At 41.8% G+C, this 18,863-nt stretch overlaps 1 protein-coding gene across 2 annotated transcripts in view; it reads right to left on the bottom strand.

Annotated features, from left to right (window-relative positions):
• Positions 1–299: 299 nt before the first annotated feature.
• LOC106582004 (target of Nesh-SH3) overlaps positions 300–18,863 on the bottom strand; it is a 46,166-nt gene continuing 27,602 nt past the window's right edge. For both annotated transcript variants that reach the window (XM_045704657.2, XM_014164629.3), the window contains 10 exons: positions 17,433–17,507; positions 16,786–16,899; positions 16,204–16,281; positions 12,292–12,501; positions 11,727–11,832; positions 10,881–10,960; positions 8,259–8,288; positions 7,988–8,146; positions 7,704–7,826; positions 300–7,465 (listed from right to left, as the gene is read on the bottom strand). In XM_045704657.2, coding sequence (XP_045560613.1) covers positions 7,350–7,465; positions 7,704–7,826; positions 7,988–8,146; positions 8,259–8,288; positions 10,881–10,960; positions 11,727–11,832; positions 12,292–12,501; positions 16,204–16,281; positions 16,786–16,899; positions 17,433–17,507 — 1,091 coding nt within the window. In that variant the 3' untranslated portion in view covers positions 300–7,349. The remainder of the gene's footprint in view (positions 7,466–7,703; positions 7,827–7,987; positions 8,147–8,258; positions 8,289–10,880; positions 10,961–11,726; positions 11,833–12,291; positions 12,502–16,203; positions 16,282–16,785; positions 16,900–17,432; positions 17,508–18,863) is intronic.

The following is an 18,863-nucleotide window of genomic DNA, read 5'->3' on the forward strand; positions in this document are numbered from 1 at the left end:
CACTGGTTTGTGAGTTCACAGCTCTGTGTTGAGCTTAGCTTTCGAGAGCCTTTCCTCCCACCTAGGTGGATTTGGAAAAGTGTGGTAATGCTGGTGTTGCTATTTGTTTTTCTAATCAGGCATTGTGGTTGGCTGGCGGTGAAAAATGTGCTTGTTCCCTCAGCTCTGCCTGTCTTTAGTCAACTAAGGCCCAAAAGAGTGAAATGTGTTTTTGTGTGTGTCCACTTGCTAATTCTATGACCATATGAACACCACACATACAGATATGCCCAATGCATTTACAACAGTCAGAGCAGTAGTTAAAAATAACCATACTTAAGGATTTATTGTAGAAAATAGATACAGGAATGGTTGTACATATCTGAAACAAAAATACAATTTTCTGTTCAACATTAACATAACAATTGGGATTGAAAATAACACCTGCAGCCATTTGTGAGCAGCTATACACAATGTAAAACAATCTTAATTAGGTTGTTGGTTTCCACATAAAAATAAGCCTTTACTGACATGGTTGTCTAATATTTAAACTCAAACAGGTTGGTCCAAATGTAGCAAAAGATTGCAAGGCTAAAGACAAAGGGTGTCATTGGTGAGTTGAAATGTTCAGCATGTTGTAGATGGATGTACTGTATAAAATGGACATTTCCTCATTGTACATACACAATACGTTTCCATTTGAACACCGATGTTGCACCCTCCTGAACAGGCCCCAGAGGTGGACAATTTGGGTCACTTCCAATGTGCATCAGTCCACATAACATTACATTCCTGGCACATTCTCTAAATTGAAATGACTCCAGATGAGTGAAAGAACAAAGCATCCCGTATGCTGTTCTTTCCAACTGAGCCCTTGAATCTTACAAGGCCTCAGTATCTGATGCTCGTTTCTCTTATTTGGTCGTTCATTGGCTACAGAACCCATTCAGGTGTTTTTCCAAGTGCTTGACACACCTGAAGTCAGTAGAACCACCTTGCAGTACAAACTTTATGTTGAGACTTAATGGGAGTTCAGAAATATTGTTCTGTATATTACCTTGTAAATAATGGACTAAGTAGTGTCAATTTACCGGTAGAAATACAAAAAAAACGGTTGATAAAAATTTAAGAGAATTAAACTTTTGAATTTTTCTAAATGTTGCTAGAGGCGCGACCCAGTTTGTTTGTTTATTGATGGGTGAGCCACAGTTGTTCATTCTATATGTTCCGTTGCCATGCTCGCTGGCAATGTCCTTGTCCCTTGCTTGCTAGCTAGCCAACTAGCTACGGTTAACACCATCACGACCTCTGCAGCCAGAATAACAGCAAAGTAGCTGCATTTGTTTGTTTAAGTTGTTTTCTATTTAAATTAATTTTGATGCATCCATAACAATGAGCTGATGATACCAGATTTTGCCTGGCATAGCTAGAAAAGTTTGCCTTCTCGTCAGGACACTCACACTGTTCATTATGAGGAGATCACATTGATATCAAACGATAGGCTAGAGCTAGCTAAGTACAGTGCATTCAAAAGGTATTCAGTCCTCTTGACTTTTTCCACATTTTGTTACATTACAGCCTTATTCTAAACTGGATTAAATTGTTTTTTTCTCATAAATATACACACAATAACCCATAATGACAAAGCGAAAACAGGAATTCTGGAGTGCTATCAGAGTGATCATTGTGTTCTTGGTCACCTCCCTGACCAAGGCCCTTTTCCCCCGTTTGCTCAGTTTGGCCAGGCAGCCTGCTCTAGGAAGAGTCTTGGTGGTTCCAAACTTCCTCCATTTAAGACTGATGGAGGTCACTGTGTTCTTGAGGACCTTCAAAACTGCAGACATTTTTTGGTACCCTTCCCCAGATCTGTGCCTTAACACAATCCTGTCGCTGAGCTCTATGGACAATTCCTTCGACCACTTGGCTTGGTTTTTGCTCTGACATTCACTGTCGACTATGGAACCTTATATAGACAGGAGTGTGCCTTTCCAAATCATGTCCAATCGTTTGGATTTACCACAGGTGGACTCCAATCAAGTTGTAGTAACATCTCAAGGATGATCCATGGAAACAGGATACACCTGAGCTCAATTTCGAGTCTCATAGCAAAGGGTCTGAATACAAAAATTTCAAAAAATCTGTTTTCGTTTTGTCATTATGGGGTATTGTGTGTAAATTGATGAGAAAAAAACAAATTAGTCAATTTAATAAGGCTGTCACTTAAAACCTCTTCGGGATAGGGGGCAGTATTTTCACGGACGGATGAAAAACGTACCCAAATTAAACTGCCTGCAACTCGGGCCCAGAAGGTAGAATATGCATATTATTAGATTTTGATAGAAAACACTGAAGTTTCTAAAACTGTTTGAATGATGTCTGTGAGTATAACAGAACTCATATGGCAGGCAAAAACCTAAGAAAAATCCAAACCGGAAGTGGGAAATCTGAGGTTGTAGTTTATTCAAGTGATTGCCTTTACAGCATACAGTGACTTAGGGTTCATTTTGCACTTCCTAAAGCTTCCACTAGATGTCAACAGTCTTTAGAACCTTGTTTGAGGATTCTATGGTGAATATGATGGGAATAACAGCCCAAGGAAGTAGGTGTCCCATTATAAGGCATGGGTACAGTCACGCGCAAGGACTTGGGAGCAAGCTGAGTTCAAATTCACTCCTAAAGAGAACGGATAGGTCCGGTTGGAATTTTATTGAAGATATATGTTAAAAACAACCTAAAGATTGATTCTATACATCGTTTGACATGTTTCTACAAACTGTAGTATAACTTTTTTTACTTTTCGTCTGGACTAAGTAAGCACGCGCGTTGTGGATAGTGAACCTAACGCGCGAACAAAATGGATGTATTTGGACATAAATATGAACTTTATCGAACATTTATTGTGGAGGTGGGGTTCCTGGGAGTGCCTTCTGATGAAGATAATCAAAGGTAAGTGAATATTTATAATGTAATTTCTTAGTTTTATTGACTCCAAGATGGCGGGTTTCTGTTTGCTAGTTGTTGGTGTCTTCTGGGCTGTACTCAGATTATTGCAAATTGTGCTTTTGCCATGAACCTTTTTTGAAATCTGACAGAGCGGTAGCATTTAGGACAAGTCTATCTATAATTCTGTGCATAACACTTGTATATTGATCAAAGTTTATGATGAGTATTTCTGTAATATGTGTGCTCATTGCTCATTCCACGGAAGGTTTAGAGGGAAAACATTTCTGAACATTACGTGCCAATGTAAAATGGGGTTTTTGGATATAAATATGAACTTTATCGAGCAAAACATACATGTATTGTGTAACATGAAGTCCTATGAGTGCCATCTGAAGATCATCAAAGGTTAGTGAATATTTTAGCTGTACTTTTGGTTTTTGTGATGCATCTAGTTGCTTGGAAAATGGCTGTGTGGTTTTTCTTGTGAAGTTTATGTCCTAACATAATCTAATTTTATGCTTTCGCCGTAAAGCCTTTTTGAAATCAGACAATGTGATTGGATTAACGAGAGTCTTATCTTTAAAATGGTGTAAAATAGTTGATTGTTTGAGAAAATGGAATTATGAGATTTTAGCTGTTTTGAATTTGGCGCTCTGATTTTCCACTGGCTGTTGTCAAAATCAATCCCGTTAACGGGATCCTATCTTGAAGGGGTCCTCAACAGGTTAACAAAATGTGAAAAAATTCAAGGGGTCTGAATACTTTCCGAATGCACTGTAGTTTGTTGCTAGTAAACCTTCCAATATGATAACCAAATTCCAAAATATCAGTTGCTGAAAACGACGGGTCAAACTAGGAACGTGGGAGGATTTGACAGCATAGCTCCACTTGCATCATGACTGCAACAGTAGGGAACACAGAAATTCATGTTCACATCACTCACCAGTGGTTATTACGAGGAAATTCAAATACAAATTCAGTATAATTGTAGGCCAACTCTGAATTTGTTTATTTTAAGCTAGACCAATTATGTACCAAATGTCAAATCAGTATTTATTTTATTTTATATTTTTGGTCAGGGGGCCGGAACATAATTACAAATTTGTAGACAGCAAATTGCCCGCAATAAGGGCAAACAGATATATTTGACTAAGTATTAATAATTTCAACCCTTGCTTACATTTATATGCGATTATATATCTCTCTATTATGTGTGGGAATACATTGGAACCGATTGCCAAAATTAAGATCACTTGGAGCTGATTTGCTGTTTTCAGTCTTTTATGTCCCCCCCAAAAAACTTGGGGCCTTGGCTTATAAACTCAGCAAAACAAGAAACGTCCCTTTTTCAGGACCCTGTCTTTCAAAGATAATTCGTAGAAATCCAAATAACTTCACAGATCTTCATTGTAAAGGGTTTAAACACTGTTTCCCATGCTTGTTCAATGAAACATAAACAATTAATGAACATGCACTTGTGGAATGGTCGTTAAGACACTATCAGCTTACAGACGGTAGGCAATAAAGGTCACAGTTATGAAACCTTAGGACACTAAAGAGGCCTTTCTACTGACTCTGAAAAACACCAAAAGAAAGATGCCCAGGGTCCCTGCTCATCTGCGTGAACGTGCCTTAGGCATGCTGCAAGGAGGCATGAGGACTGCAGATGTGGCCAGGGCAATAAATTGCAATGTCCGTACTGTGAGATGCCTAAGACGGCGCTACAGGGAGACAGGACGAACAGCTGATCGTCCTCGCAGTGGCAGACCACGTGTAACAACACCTGCACAGGATCGGTACATCCGAACATCACACCTGCGGGACAGGTACAGGATGGCAACAACAACTGCCCGAGTTACACCAGGAACGCACAATCCCTCCATCAGTGCTCAGACTATCCGCAATAGGCTGAGAGAGGCAGGACTGAGGGCTTGTAGGCCTGTTGTAAGGCACGTCCTCACCAAACATCACCGGCAATGACGTCGCCTATGGGCACAAACCCACCGTCGCTGGACCAGACAGGACTGGCAAAAAGGGCGCTTCACTGACGAGTCGCAGTTTTGTTTCACCAGGGGTGATGGTCGGATTCGCGTTTATTGTCGAAGGAATGAGTGTTACACCGAGGCCTGTACTCTGGACTGGGATCGATTTGGAGGTGGAGGGTCCGTCATGGTCTGGGGCGGTGTGTCACAGCATCATCGGACTGAGCTTGTTGTCATTGCAGGCAATCACAAAGCTGTGCGTTACAGGGAAGACATCCTCCTCCCTCATGTGGTACTCCCTCATGTGGTACCCTTCCTGCAGGCTCATCCTGACATGACCCTCCAGCATGAACACTGACATTCCTGTCTTGCAGGAAATCACGCACAGCCATTCTGTGCATGATTTTCTGCAAGACAGGAATGCCAGGTTTCTGCCTTGGCCAGCGAAGAGCCCGGATCTCAAACCCATTGAGCACGTCTGGGACCTGTTGGATCGGATGGTGAGGGCTAGGGCCATTCCCTGCAGAAATGACAGGGAACTTGCAGGTGCCTTGGTGGAAGAGTGGCAAATCTGGTGCAGTCCATGAGGAGGAGATGCACTGCAGTACTTAATGCATCTGGTGGCCACACCAGATACTGACTGTTACTTTTGATTTTGACCCCCCCCCCCCCCCCCCTTCGTTCAGGGACACATTATTCCATTTCTGTTAGTCACATATCTATGGAACTTGTTCCGTTTTTGTCTCAGTTGTTGAATCTTGTTATGTTCATACACATATTTACACATGTTAAGTTTGCTGAAAATAAATGCAGTTGACAGTAAGAGGACGTTTCTTTTTTTGCTGAGTTTATATAGGACTACATGCGTAAGCTCTAATATGCATATGGGTGTTTTGAATTAGTCATCACCTTTGAAAGCGTCCATTTCGTTGTGTTTGGCTTTGAAGCAACATCCACAACGTCCATGTTTTCCACTCAGTTTCAACCTGTTGCTGAACTTCTTTCTTCAAATTGATCATCATAGTGAGGTGAGATTTAAATGCATCATACTGTTCTGATGATAAGTGTTGTGATTTTTGATTGCATTTGCATTGTTGTCAGAGTGGTTAGAGAGAGTCCTGATCACCAGGCCATTAGGACCTGTTGATCATTAGCGAGTTGGGTACTACTAACACATGTCCAGAGTGCATAAGAGGAGAATAAGAGGAGAATAAAATCACCTAGGATTTTACTGCAGTCATGACTCATGACTGCCGGTGTGGCGATAATAGTCACCTCAACAGCCCTACTCACCACGTTAGATCATCAGATGCTCCAAAATATATGTCTCTGCATGAACAAATCAATGCTAGCTAGCTATGTTTTTCCTCGTTGGACCTTTATTTTGAATGTATCCAATTTCCGTTACTGTGGTTGATGGTTTAGATTTCTGTAACTTTGTAGCAAGTACGGTCTGCATGTGTAGGCGAATATTGCGTCATGATTGCAAGGTGTCCTGATATCTTGTCCAACTGTCCCGTTATGTTTTTTTATGTCCATTCTAGAATGCCCTTCTAGCATATCAGAAACAAGTAGTCAAAAATGCTGTGGTAAAATATAAATAATAATTTCATATTGTGCAAACAGCAACTGTTAATCCTACAGGACCAATCAAGAAAGGGTATTGAGTATGTGTGTATGAGTGACGAATTTAGTGTGTGTGTGCGTGTGCGTGTATAATGCTTTTTTTCTTTTTTTGCAGAGGCTTTTGTGTTATAGCAACCCTTTTAGCAGACTGGCTAATATAAACCACAAGAAACATTGAATAACAACTGCTTGATAAATAACATCATACACGTTATTACATTTTTAGGGAGCCAGCTTCCCAACAGTTTCCGGCGTTCATATGTAACCTCTTGAAGCACTCTGAAATACCTTTATCAACTTCTCTTACATTTTTACAGGTTTTGAGTACTGCCTCATGTTGTGTTTGATAAATAGTGAGATGAGATTTAGGGCTCGGTTCAATCTGTAAAGCTGAAGAGTAACAGATTCCGTGATGGAAATTTAAAGGTCATTTCGGATTTAGCCGACATAAGCAGTGTTTACGTAAAAGCAGTCTCTGCTAAAGCAGGAACATTGCCTTTAAATTTCAATCACACTGTAATGCTGAACTTCCGTAATGCGGATTGAATAGATCCCCTAAGGAGATATGACAAAAGAACTCAGAGTTCCATGACAAGGTATGGTCCTGTAAACTTTTATACAATGGAATGTGGGCCATCACCATCTGACAGACAGACAGATGCATCTCCATGGTAACATACTGACACAGTCTCCATGGTAACAAGAGGGAGAAGCCCACCTCAAGGGCCACTGAGACCTCCTCAGTCCTCCTCTCACCCTGGTGAGATCATCATTCTTCCAGTCAGGCATCTTCCTGGCCACCCCTCTGGTGGAGGGGTCTTACCATTTCCCAGGTATGGGTGTTCCGCACTCGTACCAGCCAACGTAGGTGGCGTGCGAGTTCCCTCCGATCTCGCCGAAGTTGACCGGTTCCTGACGCATAGCCCGGTAGAAACCTGAGACAATAGAGCAGAGGGAATATGAGAACCCTTCTTTTACAAATGGTTTGGAATGTGAATGGTCTTTTAACATAGTCTAGAGATCAGTGTTTCCCATAGTTAACCCTGAAACCGCAAACTTCAGTAGTCATTGAAAAGTGACCAAGAACCGTGGTTATGGGCACCTGTACATGTGTCTACGGTTCTTTCCCACTAATGTCTCTAACGGGTTCCAGTATTTGGCCCAGTACTCTACCTGATCGGCTGGGTAGTTGGTCGGCCAATAGCTGGCTGCCTGTTTGTCCGTCCAGGAAAGAATCTACAAACTGGCAGTGGTCCTCCCCATGACCAGTTTGGTCCCCGATGTTGTAGAACTTGCCTGCACAAGGTCAGAGGTCAAAGGTTATGGCTCTGGTTAGTTAAACCTTGTTCAAAATTCCAATGTAACCTATAAACTCTTCATATACGTACATGCACAGATACAAGGTATAGCATAGACAGAAAAAACATAGACAAACACTCTTACTATACTATACTGACCGGTGAGCGAGTCGCTCATGTAGATCTTGTATCTAAGGGAGTTGCACAGCTGAATGCCCACAAACTTGCGGTACCAGGTCCTCTTCACATACTGCTTCCCGTTACACTCCGAGTAGGAATCTGCCTTGAAGGGGAACTGTGTCCAGATAGCATCTTTACCTGGAGGCAGCAGAGAAAACAAGATCTAAGGATTGATATGATAGGCACAGAGAATGGGATACAAACTAGGGAGGAAAGATGTGTGAACATGACATACTGAGAGTCCACTCACCTGAGACATTCTCACTCACCCGAGGGTCCGCTACAGAGGAGAGAGAGTAAAAGAGAGAAGGCATCGTTAGTCACACATCAGTCCATTATTACCACATTAATACAGTAATAGAACAATACTCACGCTTGGGCAGTAACAGATAATATTAAAACCATGGTTCAGATTACAACAAAAACACATATTGTTCTAGTTAGCACATTGTCCTGGTTAGCACATTGTTCTAGTTAGCACATAAAACGTTGTGTCTCCCAGGGATTTCACTACAGGGAAAAGAACCATTGGACCAATCACTCTTCTCTATTAGCGCTATCACCACAGGGTTGGACATTAGCCCAGCCCAGTCCCATCAGTGGAGTCTTATTACTGCTTGGACACAATGTTGCTTTGGAACAAATTAGCTCATTGAGTTGATTTAGTATTTTAGTGTGCATAACGGATATGATATGACTCCGAAAATCTGGTCCATCTGTAACTATTATGTGACTATGACTTGGGTCAAGAGTTTTCCCTGACCATGAGGGCTTAAACTCAATGCCTATCAATGTCCAATATGATCAGGTCCCTATACACTCCCTTCGGAATGTTGCACCCTGGCGTTAGCTCTCCATCTCTTCCTGGAGTGTGCTGTGTACGGGAGTAGGGCAGTGGAGGCTCCTCAGAGGAGGAAGGGGATTCATCCTCCTCAGTGAATTTCATCAAAATAAAAATAGTGAAACATTACTAAAAACTATACTAAATATATTCACGTCACCAAATAATTGACGAAAACACACTATTTTGCAATGAAGGTCTACAGTAACCTCAGCACTCTGTCGGGTAGCACCATGGTGTAGCTGGAGGACAGCTAGCTTCTGTCCTACTCTGGGTACATTGACTTCAATACAAAACCTAGGAGGCTCATGGTTCTCACCCCCTTCCATAAACTTACACTGTAATTATGACAACTTCCGGAGGATGTCCTCCAACCTATCAGAGCTCTTGCAGCATGAACTGACATGTTGTCCACCCAATCAAAGGATCAGAGAATGAATCTTGTACTGAAATCATAAGCTACAGCTAGCTAGCACTGCAGTGCATAAAATGCGGTGATTAGTTGACTCAAAAAGAGAGAAAGACAATAGTTGAACAGTTTTAAACAAATTAATTTATTCCAAAATTAAGAAGCGAGAGAGAGATTTGGTTTTATTATTTTTTTACTTTCACTTAGCTAGCAAATACAGCTAGCTAGTTTAGCCTACTCACACACCCTACTCAAACAGAGAGGAACTCTATGTTAGCTAGCTGGCTATGGCTATCCAACACTGGAACTGCTATGAAAGTGAACTGTTTGCGTGTTGTCAGTGGTGTATTCATTCTGCCAATTCTGTTGAAAACCGTTTCTTAAACGGAAGCAAACGGAACGAAACGGGGATAAACATACCTGAATTTGTCCAATAGAAACTCTTATTTGCAACTGTTGGACTAATGATTACACCCTAGATCAGCTAGATGCAGCAGGTAAGCAAGGCGGTATTGAATGTGTCACTGTCTGTCATCTTGATTATTCAAAATTCTCTAGACATGTGCACCTATGTTGTAAATGTTCATTCATAGGCTAGGTTGTAGCTACCTCATGAAGGATACAGGGAAAATTTGAGTATAATGTAGTAACCTCAACCTATCGATGTTACATTGAGCTGGGTGAATGGAATATGAATGACAAATATGGTGTAATAGAAATAAGGCCCTGCTCATAAAAAAGGCACCGACCGCCACTGGAGTAGGGGATTGATGAAAAACCTGGCTGAAAGACAGGACCGAAAGACAGGATAGGTCTCAATCAATAACAGCCCAGTGGTCGCAGAGGTTATTTTTCACCCTGGGTCTCGTGTGGCTCAGTTGGTAGAGTATGGTGCTTGCAATGGCAGAGTTGTGGGTTCAATTCCCACAGGGGACCAGTTTAAAAATAGTATGAAAAATGTATGCGCTCACTACTGGAAGTCACTCTGGATAAAAGCGTCTGCTAAATGACTAAAAATAGGTAGCAAGCAGCTAACTATTTACACATATCCATTAGCTAAAGGCTAAGATGTCCTATTAACAAGTGACTAATTTGAGACACGTCTGGAAAGCTATCAGGGATCCTGTTAGATACTTAGCTTAGAGGCTAAGCCAGGCTAATGCAAAGTATTACAATTGAAACAGACAGTGTGGTTGCTGATTGACATTTACTAATTCACCAGCGCAACTAATGGGGCTCTACGATGCTAATGGTGGGAATTGTGGTCCTAGGTCTAGACACTGATCTAACGTCAGTTTTGCATTCTTTCCATCAACGCTTCAGTGCTAGATGATATCAGATCTAAGAAAGAAAAGGTGTGGTTTGTGACATATAAAAGCAGCCGCTCACTGATTTGTCAGGTCATACCGCAGTTACACCTCCAACACCACCAGAACATCCACTATGCGGTTGTCGGCCAACGCGGATCAACGCTCGATCTGATTGAATCAGGGACTAATGTTAGGTTATGGGAAAGATAAGCTAATCCTAGAACTTCTATCTGGAGCTGGCCTCCATTCCGGCTCCATTACATAAGTGTAATCCAATACATTGGCTGGGTGTCCTTTCCGCTCTACACCTACCTGACTCTGTGTTGAACAACACTGGCTCGCTGGCAGGCCCTTCCCCAAGCTCATTCTTGGGTTTCACTTTGAACTCGTAACTGAAAAAGAAGGGAAAGATAAATAGTCAACACGGTGTCAAGGCACCGGTGTGCCTAGCTCAGTAAATACCGAAATCTCATTTTTAATATACTTTCAATCCCGAATGCCATGCTGATAGCTTTCCCAGTAAAGGAAAACTTAGTCACTCTTGTTCACCATAATGCTAACTTTTGTGGAGCTTGAGTTTATATTCCACCCATCTCCAACACTGACACTTGATATTTTTATTCTCCAGACAGCCTTGAGTGCATCGAGGCCATTCCCTCCCTCTCTCTCTTTCTGCCTTAATCTCCCCTTCTCTCTTTCACAGACACACACACTAACACTCAATACCTCTCTCTCTCCCACACACACACACACACACACACACACACACACACACACACACACACACACACACACACACACACACACACACACACACACACACACACACACACACACACACACACACACACACACACACACACACACACACACACACACACACACACACACACACACACACACACACACACACACACACACACACACACACAATTCTAATGGCTGTTCCATGTGTGATGTTTAGATGGTGGTCTGTGGGTGAGCAAATCCAGCCCAGTGGTAGGTTCTGGTAAATCTGGTTAATACTCTGAATCTGTAGATCCCAGCCAAAACCAAGACCAGGATCCAGCATCATTAATAAAGCCATTGAGCCTTACCAACCCAACCCTGCTCCAGCAAGCCTCCACACACCACTCAAAAACATACATAGACACACACCTGTTCTCTGGTTTTAGGTTCTCCACTGCAGTGTGAGTCTGGTTGGTGGTCAGGATGGACACCTCTTCTCCATTGGGTCCATGGGTTCTTGAAATTACCTCATACTCTATCAAAGGGGAAGCAGGAAATCCACACATGGAATCCACACATCCACACACAACATGTTTAATTACATCTTTACAACTTCATATCATACAGATGGGATATTAACATAAACAATTTCATTTTAAATGGGCACAGCAGCATCTTAACGAGGCAAGTATAAACATTTGACACAGGATTCAGAGGATTTGGGTGGGGTTGGCAAGGATTGGCCCCAAAGAAAGCGCTCTGAAAATATGTAGTCTCAAATCTCCACAACTTGTTTTCATTGTGGAGAGAAATATCCTGATTGAGCACAGATGGAGTTTCATAACGTTATTAAAATACCCATTGTAACAGAGTCTTATGAGTTAGGACTTCACTCTTCCATAACCAGGAGTGTTTTATGAACCTCTTTGGGTATGTGCTGCTGCACGCACACACACGCACGCACGCACGTACACAAGCACACTTCCCCCTTAACCTGTGGTGTCGTTGTCGGTCTTCTCCCAGTCCAGGATGACGAAGGAGGGGCATCCCTCTACAGTAACCACGGTGAGGTTGGAGGGGGGCAAGCGGGGGGGTGCGGTGACGTTCTGCTCCACCCCCTCCTCCTCAGGGAAGAAGCTGAGGGACTTTGTTATGGAACACGGTTCGTCTGGCTTCTTGTCAGTCTTATAGATCACATGAGGGGCTGCAGGAGAAATGGAAGAATTGGCGTTCAAACAATAATAACTTAAAAGACAGAAGTCTGTAGAATTAGAAAAATATATGCCATTTTGCAGACGCTTTTATCCAAAGCGACAACCAAGCGTACATACATTTTACGTAAGGGTGATTGCGGGAATCGAACCCGTTACCCTGCTGTGGCAAGGCCAATGTTCTACCAACTGAGCTACAGAGGAACACAATTGGATAATGAAAAATATTGCAACTACAGATTTACTTAAATGTATTTCAATGCACTGTAATGTAGTGCCACATATTGTATTCCTTCTGGGTTCAAGACACATTAATTACAAACAGGAAATTAATTTAATATTTGTCAAATTCCTATACTTTGCAGCCACTGAAACAAATCTCAAACAGCTTATGATCAGCAGTATAGTTGTATTATTGTTTACATCTCTCACATCAGAGGGGTATACTACAAAGCAGTATAAAGGAGTAAGTAAGCCCAGCCTGGTCTCATAGACTAGACATAACATAGTAAATGTAAATCTGGGACATTGAAATCAGTATTGAAATTGTTTTTTTATTTGAAAGGAAAAGTGGCCATTGTGGCACTGGCCAGTTAGTTGATTTTTCGTCTTGCTTTTCAACCGTTAGTCTGAAAAATGGTAACCCTGTTTTTAGTTTCCAGAAAATAACCGAAGCAGAGGTTCTCGCTGCCCTGTGTGCCATTGATACTAAGAAATCCTTAGGCGTTGACAATTTAGACCCGTACTTACTTAAGTGTGCTGCACCTATCATTGCTGGTTCAGTGACACACATTTTTAATCTAAAATTAAGCACAGGAATTATCCCTAAGGTGTGGAAAGCAGCTTTTGTTCTGCCATTACATAAGGGAGGTGACGGTAGTGATTTGGATAACTATCGACCCATCTCTAGGCTCCCTTGTCTGGCAAAGATCCTAGAATCTATAGTCAACAAACAGTTATATTCTTTTCTTTCTGCTAACAGTATTCTTAGCACCAATCAATCTGGTTTTAGATCTAAACACAGTACCACATCAGCCACTATGCTTGTTGTAAATTATATTGCAAATGCCTTAGATGATAGAAAGCACTGTGCTGCGTTGTTTGTAGATTTGTCAAAAGCTTTTTGACACTGTAGACCATGCTATCCTTTTGAGTAAGCTGTCATCTATAGGACTGGGCACTGATGCCTGCCGATGGTTTTATGACTATCTTAAAGATAGAACTCAGGCCGTCATGGTCGACAGGGTCAAGTCTGACCCCTTATAGTTACTTAAAGGTGTCCCTCAGGGTTCAATAATTGGCCCACTATTGTTCTCACTTTATATAAACAACATTGGTGATGATGTCAGATATTGTAAATTCCATTTATATGCAGATGACACAGTGATGTACTCTATTGCTCCAACAGCGGACCAAGCTTTAATGCAGTTGGAGTCTGATTTTAGGATACTACAGGGGTCTCTTTTACAGCTTAAACTTGTTTTAAACGCTAAGAAAACAAATGTCATGTTTTTTTCTAGGTCTAAACTCTCAGTTAGAAACACTTTTGTAATCACTAGCTTGGATGGTACTGAAATCAAACAGGTCTCTGCATATAAATACTTAGGGGTATGGTTAGATGATAGGCTTTCTTTTAAAAAACATGTTACTGAATTGGGAAAAAAGCTCAAATTCAAGATAGGGTTCCTTTACAGAAACAGGGCTTGTCTGTCCTCCGTAATTAGAAAACAAATTGTGCAGGCTACTTTTATGTCCGTTTTAGATTATGGTGATATTATCTATATGCATGCATCGGCAAACATATTAAAACCACTGGATGCTATTTACCATTGTGCACTCAGGTTTATCACGGGTGATAGTTACAAAACTCATCACTGTATCCTATATCAACATGTGGGTTGGGCCTCTCTATCTGTGAGACGAGAGCAACATGCTCTCTTGTTTATTTATAAAGCACTTCTTTTAAAACTACCTCCATATATATCATCATTAATTTCCACTAGATATACTAATTTTAAAACCAGATCACAGATGTGGATTACATTAGAGACTCCTGCGGTCTCCACAGAGTTGGGTAGGACTGCCTTTAGTTCCTTTGCACCTTATTTATGGAACAAACTGCAGATCCAACTTAAGTTAGACACTCTGGTGTCCCTTGCCCATTTAAAAAATGTTATGGAGGATCAATATGATGTTGTCTGTGATTGTTTCTGTTGAATTGTGTCTTTGTTTTGTATGTTTGAAATGTTCTTGTCTGTATGCCTAAAACTGTACATGTCAACATGTTTACACAGGGCACAGCCGTAAAAGAGATCCAGGTCTCAGTCTGTTTTCCCTGTTAAAATAAAGATTTTTTTTTTTAAAGAAGAAAAAAAAGTATATGTTAGGTTTGGTATGGTTACATAAGACAAAAGGTTACTTAAGGCAAACCAAAAGGAAAGGAGGGTAGACGTGTGGGTGTATAACACGAACGTCTATCGACCCAAAGGTTGTGTGTTTGAATCTCATCACAGACAACTTTAGCTCATTTGCAACTACTTACTACTTTTTAGCTACTTTGCAACTGCTTAGCATGTTAGCTAAACCTTCCCCTAACCCTTCTAGCTAACCCTTCCCCCAACGCTAACCCTTTAACCTAACTCCTAACCTCAACGCTAACCCCTAGCATAGCTAACTTTAGCCACAACAAATTGAAATTTGTAAAATATTGTACGTTTTGCAAATTCGTAACATATCATACGAATTGTAATTCGCAACATATCATACTAAATGATGTGATAGTTTGTGTGTATGCATTGATATGTAGGCTACATGTGTCTTTTTAAAAATGTATGTAGTTCTGTCCTTGTGCTGTTCTTGTCTAATGATGTTCTGTATTATGTCATTCTGTATTATGTTTTATGTTTTGTGTGGACCCCAGGAAGAGTAGCTGCTGCTTTTGCAACAGCTAATGGGGATCCTAATAAAATACCAAATGGAGTGCTTCGGATTTACGTACAGAATGATATGAAATGCTCTAAGACCAGGTTGGTAAGCCAGCTAACTTGCCTAAATACTATATTATGAAATAACGTTACATTTTTTTTTAAAGATAAGCTTGAAATGAGCATAGTCTAACTGACTCAACAACCAAAAACACATATCGAAGTTTAGCTTTCTTAATGAACCTGAAAATGTGTTGTTATCAAAGTTAGCTGGCTAACTCATTGATCCTGCTTTGTAGTATACCCCTCTGTACTCCGTAAACAAGAGCTCTAAGTCAACTGGAGCTCATCCAAGAATCTGGATAGTGAATACAGGCAAGACAATCCTAAACAACTGGCGTTAAGAGGAAGCACGAAAGGTTATTGTTCTCCAGGCTAATGTCCACAGTGATACAATACAACTTTCATTGTCCATTGTCACAGCTCCCTCCTGCACACATCATACAGACACACAGGTGAGAGGAGCACAGGGTCAAGCTGCAGTGCAGCGCAGCGCGCCTGGATGGAGCGCATGTTGTGGAGTTAAGGGACTTGCTCAAGGGCCCAACAATAGGGGATTGTTGTTAGGATTATTAACTCAGCAGCCATCCAGTTGCAAGATCAATTTCCCCCCTTTTGTACCAGCGCCACAGCCGTGATTCCCCGGCCCTGTCCACTGTGAGTTTAATCATGTGGGTTTGTTGAAGAATGTTATAATGCATGTGTCCTTACCTACGAAGCGCTTCTTGCCCATGGCGTCCACTTCCGAAGCAGGGAGAGAGCTGAACACAGAGGAGTTGTCACCCGTGGCTACAGAAAGACAGATGATGAGATTGAGAACCGCAGAGTGAGAAGTTTGTTATGAATAGCGTACTGTGATGTGTTAGCATTCCCTGGCAGCTCTCTCAGCTTCTGTCTGTCTGTCTGTCTGTCTGTCTGTCTGTCTGTCTGTCTGTCTGTCTGTCTGTCTGTCTGTCTGTCTGTCTGTCTGTCTGTCTGTCTGTCTGTCTGTCTGTCTGTCTGTCTGTCTGTCTGTCTGTCTGTCTGTCTGTCTGTCTGTCTGTCTGTCTGTCTGTCTGTCTGTTTGTCTGTCTGTCTGTCTGTCTGTCTGTCTGTCTGTCTGTCTGTCTGTCTGTCTGTGTGTCTGTCTGTCTGTCTGTCTGTCTGTCTGTCTGTCTGTCTGTCATAACCATTCACAAACTATTAAACTCAGATGTAGCATGATTCAAACACATACATGGTCACACACATGTACAAACATGAATGCACAAAGACATTATTATAAACGAAAGTGCACTCATCACTGAATCTTACCATTCAAGGCCGGGGCGAGGGTTGTGGTCTTTTGTTTGGTGGGCTTAGCCGTGACTGGAGGGAAGGACTTCAAGATGGACGCATTGTCTCCCTGCTTCAGGTCCATCAGCTTATCTGAGGACAGAACACTGCTCAGTCATGTAAACTACAAATACAGTTATGGTCATCTGCTGCAGACATCACCCAGGTGAATCTGAGTGGTTTTCCTGCTGAGGGAGAAGATATGAAATATGTGTGTTGCATCGTGTTGGTGTTTCGTAAGAGAAGTCAGTCAGAACAACACAAACATACTGCATTCACACAGGCACACGCACTTACACGCACTCAGACAAACATGCGCGCGCACACACATACACACACACACACACACACACACACACACACACACACACACACACACACACACACACACACACACACACACACACACACAGGTGTTGCGTCTCAAGCTGTGTGTGTATTCTTCAGAGAAGTGCAAGGTGCTTTAGAATCTAAATAAAACTTAACTGAGGGAAGGTTGTTAAAATAGAATCATCAAGATGACAGCAAAATTAAGAAGTGCAAAACGTGGAACATTTTGATAAAGTGTTGCTTTAACAGAAGTCAAAGTATTCAGTAGTCAAAACATTGGTCAGTGTTGCCCTCACCCTTGTCCCCTGATTTCCCCACCAGGTTGGGCCTCTTGTTGACAGGAAGAAAGGGTTGCAGAACTGCAGGGGAGCCTGGGAAATAGAGGCCATGGTAGGGTTAGGAACTGCAACAGCAATGGAGGCTGCTGGAGTGCACTGAAGAGAGCCCTAACTCATAAGTGAGGATGGATGTTGTGCTTTTGAAAAAGGGGGATATAGAAGAGAGAAGCTGCAGTGTCGACTGAAACCATGGAGAGAAGATGGGGTGGAGGAGAGTGCTAACTGTGACTACACCCGAGGAGAAATGCTCTCCAGGCATTTCAAACAGGTTCAATAGATTGGACTTGAAATGTAAAAAAAGTATCTTGAGAACTAATTAAACTGGGACAACATTTCCACTCACGGTTGACAAAAACAAACAACTTTAAAGCCCACACTAAGCCACACCTCCAATATAATTTCCCAGTCTGCCTTGACTTTTCAAGTGAATTGTAGTTACCACCCATGAATGTATTTGTTAGTCACAAATAATTCATTCATTTTCAGTCCTGTGACGTAGTATGGAAGGCAAATGATACCATTAAAAGTAAACTGTTTATGACAACACATTATATACAGTACGAGTCAAAAGTTTGAACACACCTACTCATGCAAGGATTTTTCTTTATTTTTACTGTTTTGCACATTGTAGAATAGTAGTGAAGGCGTCACAACTATGAAATAACACATTTGGAATCAGTTAGTAACCAAAAAAAGTGTTAAACAAATGTATATTTTATATTTGAGATTTTTCAAAGTAGCCATCCTTTACTTTGATGACAGCTTTGCACACTCTTGGCATTCTCTCAACCAGCTTCACCTGGAATGCTTTTCCAACAGTCTTGAAGGAGTTCCCACATATGCTGAGCACTTGTTGGCTGCTTTCCCTTCACTCTGCAGTCCAACTCATCCCAAACCATCTCAATTGGGTTGAGGTCGGGTGATTGTGGAGGCCAGGTCACCTGATGCAACACTCAAGCACTCTCCTTCTTGGTCAAATAGCCCTTACACAGCCTGGAGGTGTGTTGGGTCATTGTCCTGTTAAAAAACAAATGATAGTTCCACTAAGCGTAAACCAGATGGGATAGCGTAACGCTGCAGAATGCTGTGGTAGCCATGCTGGTTAAGTGTACCTTGAATTCTAAATAAATCACTGGCAGTGTCACCAGCAAAACAACCCCACACCATCACACATCTTCCTCCATGCTCCATGGTGGGAACTACACATGCCGAGATCATCTGTTCACCTACTCTGCGTCTTACAAAGACACGGCGGTTGGAACCAAAATTTGTACTCATCAGACCAAAGGACAGATTTCCACCGCTCTAATGTCCATTGCTCATGTTTCTTGGCCCAAGCAAGTCTCTTCTTATTATTAGTGTCCTTTAGTAGTGGTTACTTTGCAGCAA

The sequence above is a fragment of the Salmo salar genome, chromosome 21 (genome assembly GCF_965601325.2).
Source record: "Salmo salar chromosome 21, fSalSal1, whole genome shotgun sequence".
Classification (NCBI taxonomy): domain Eukaryota; kingdom Metazoa; phylum Chordata; class Actinopteri; order Salmoniformes; family Salmonidae; genus Salmo; species Salmo salar.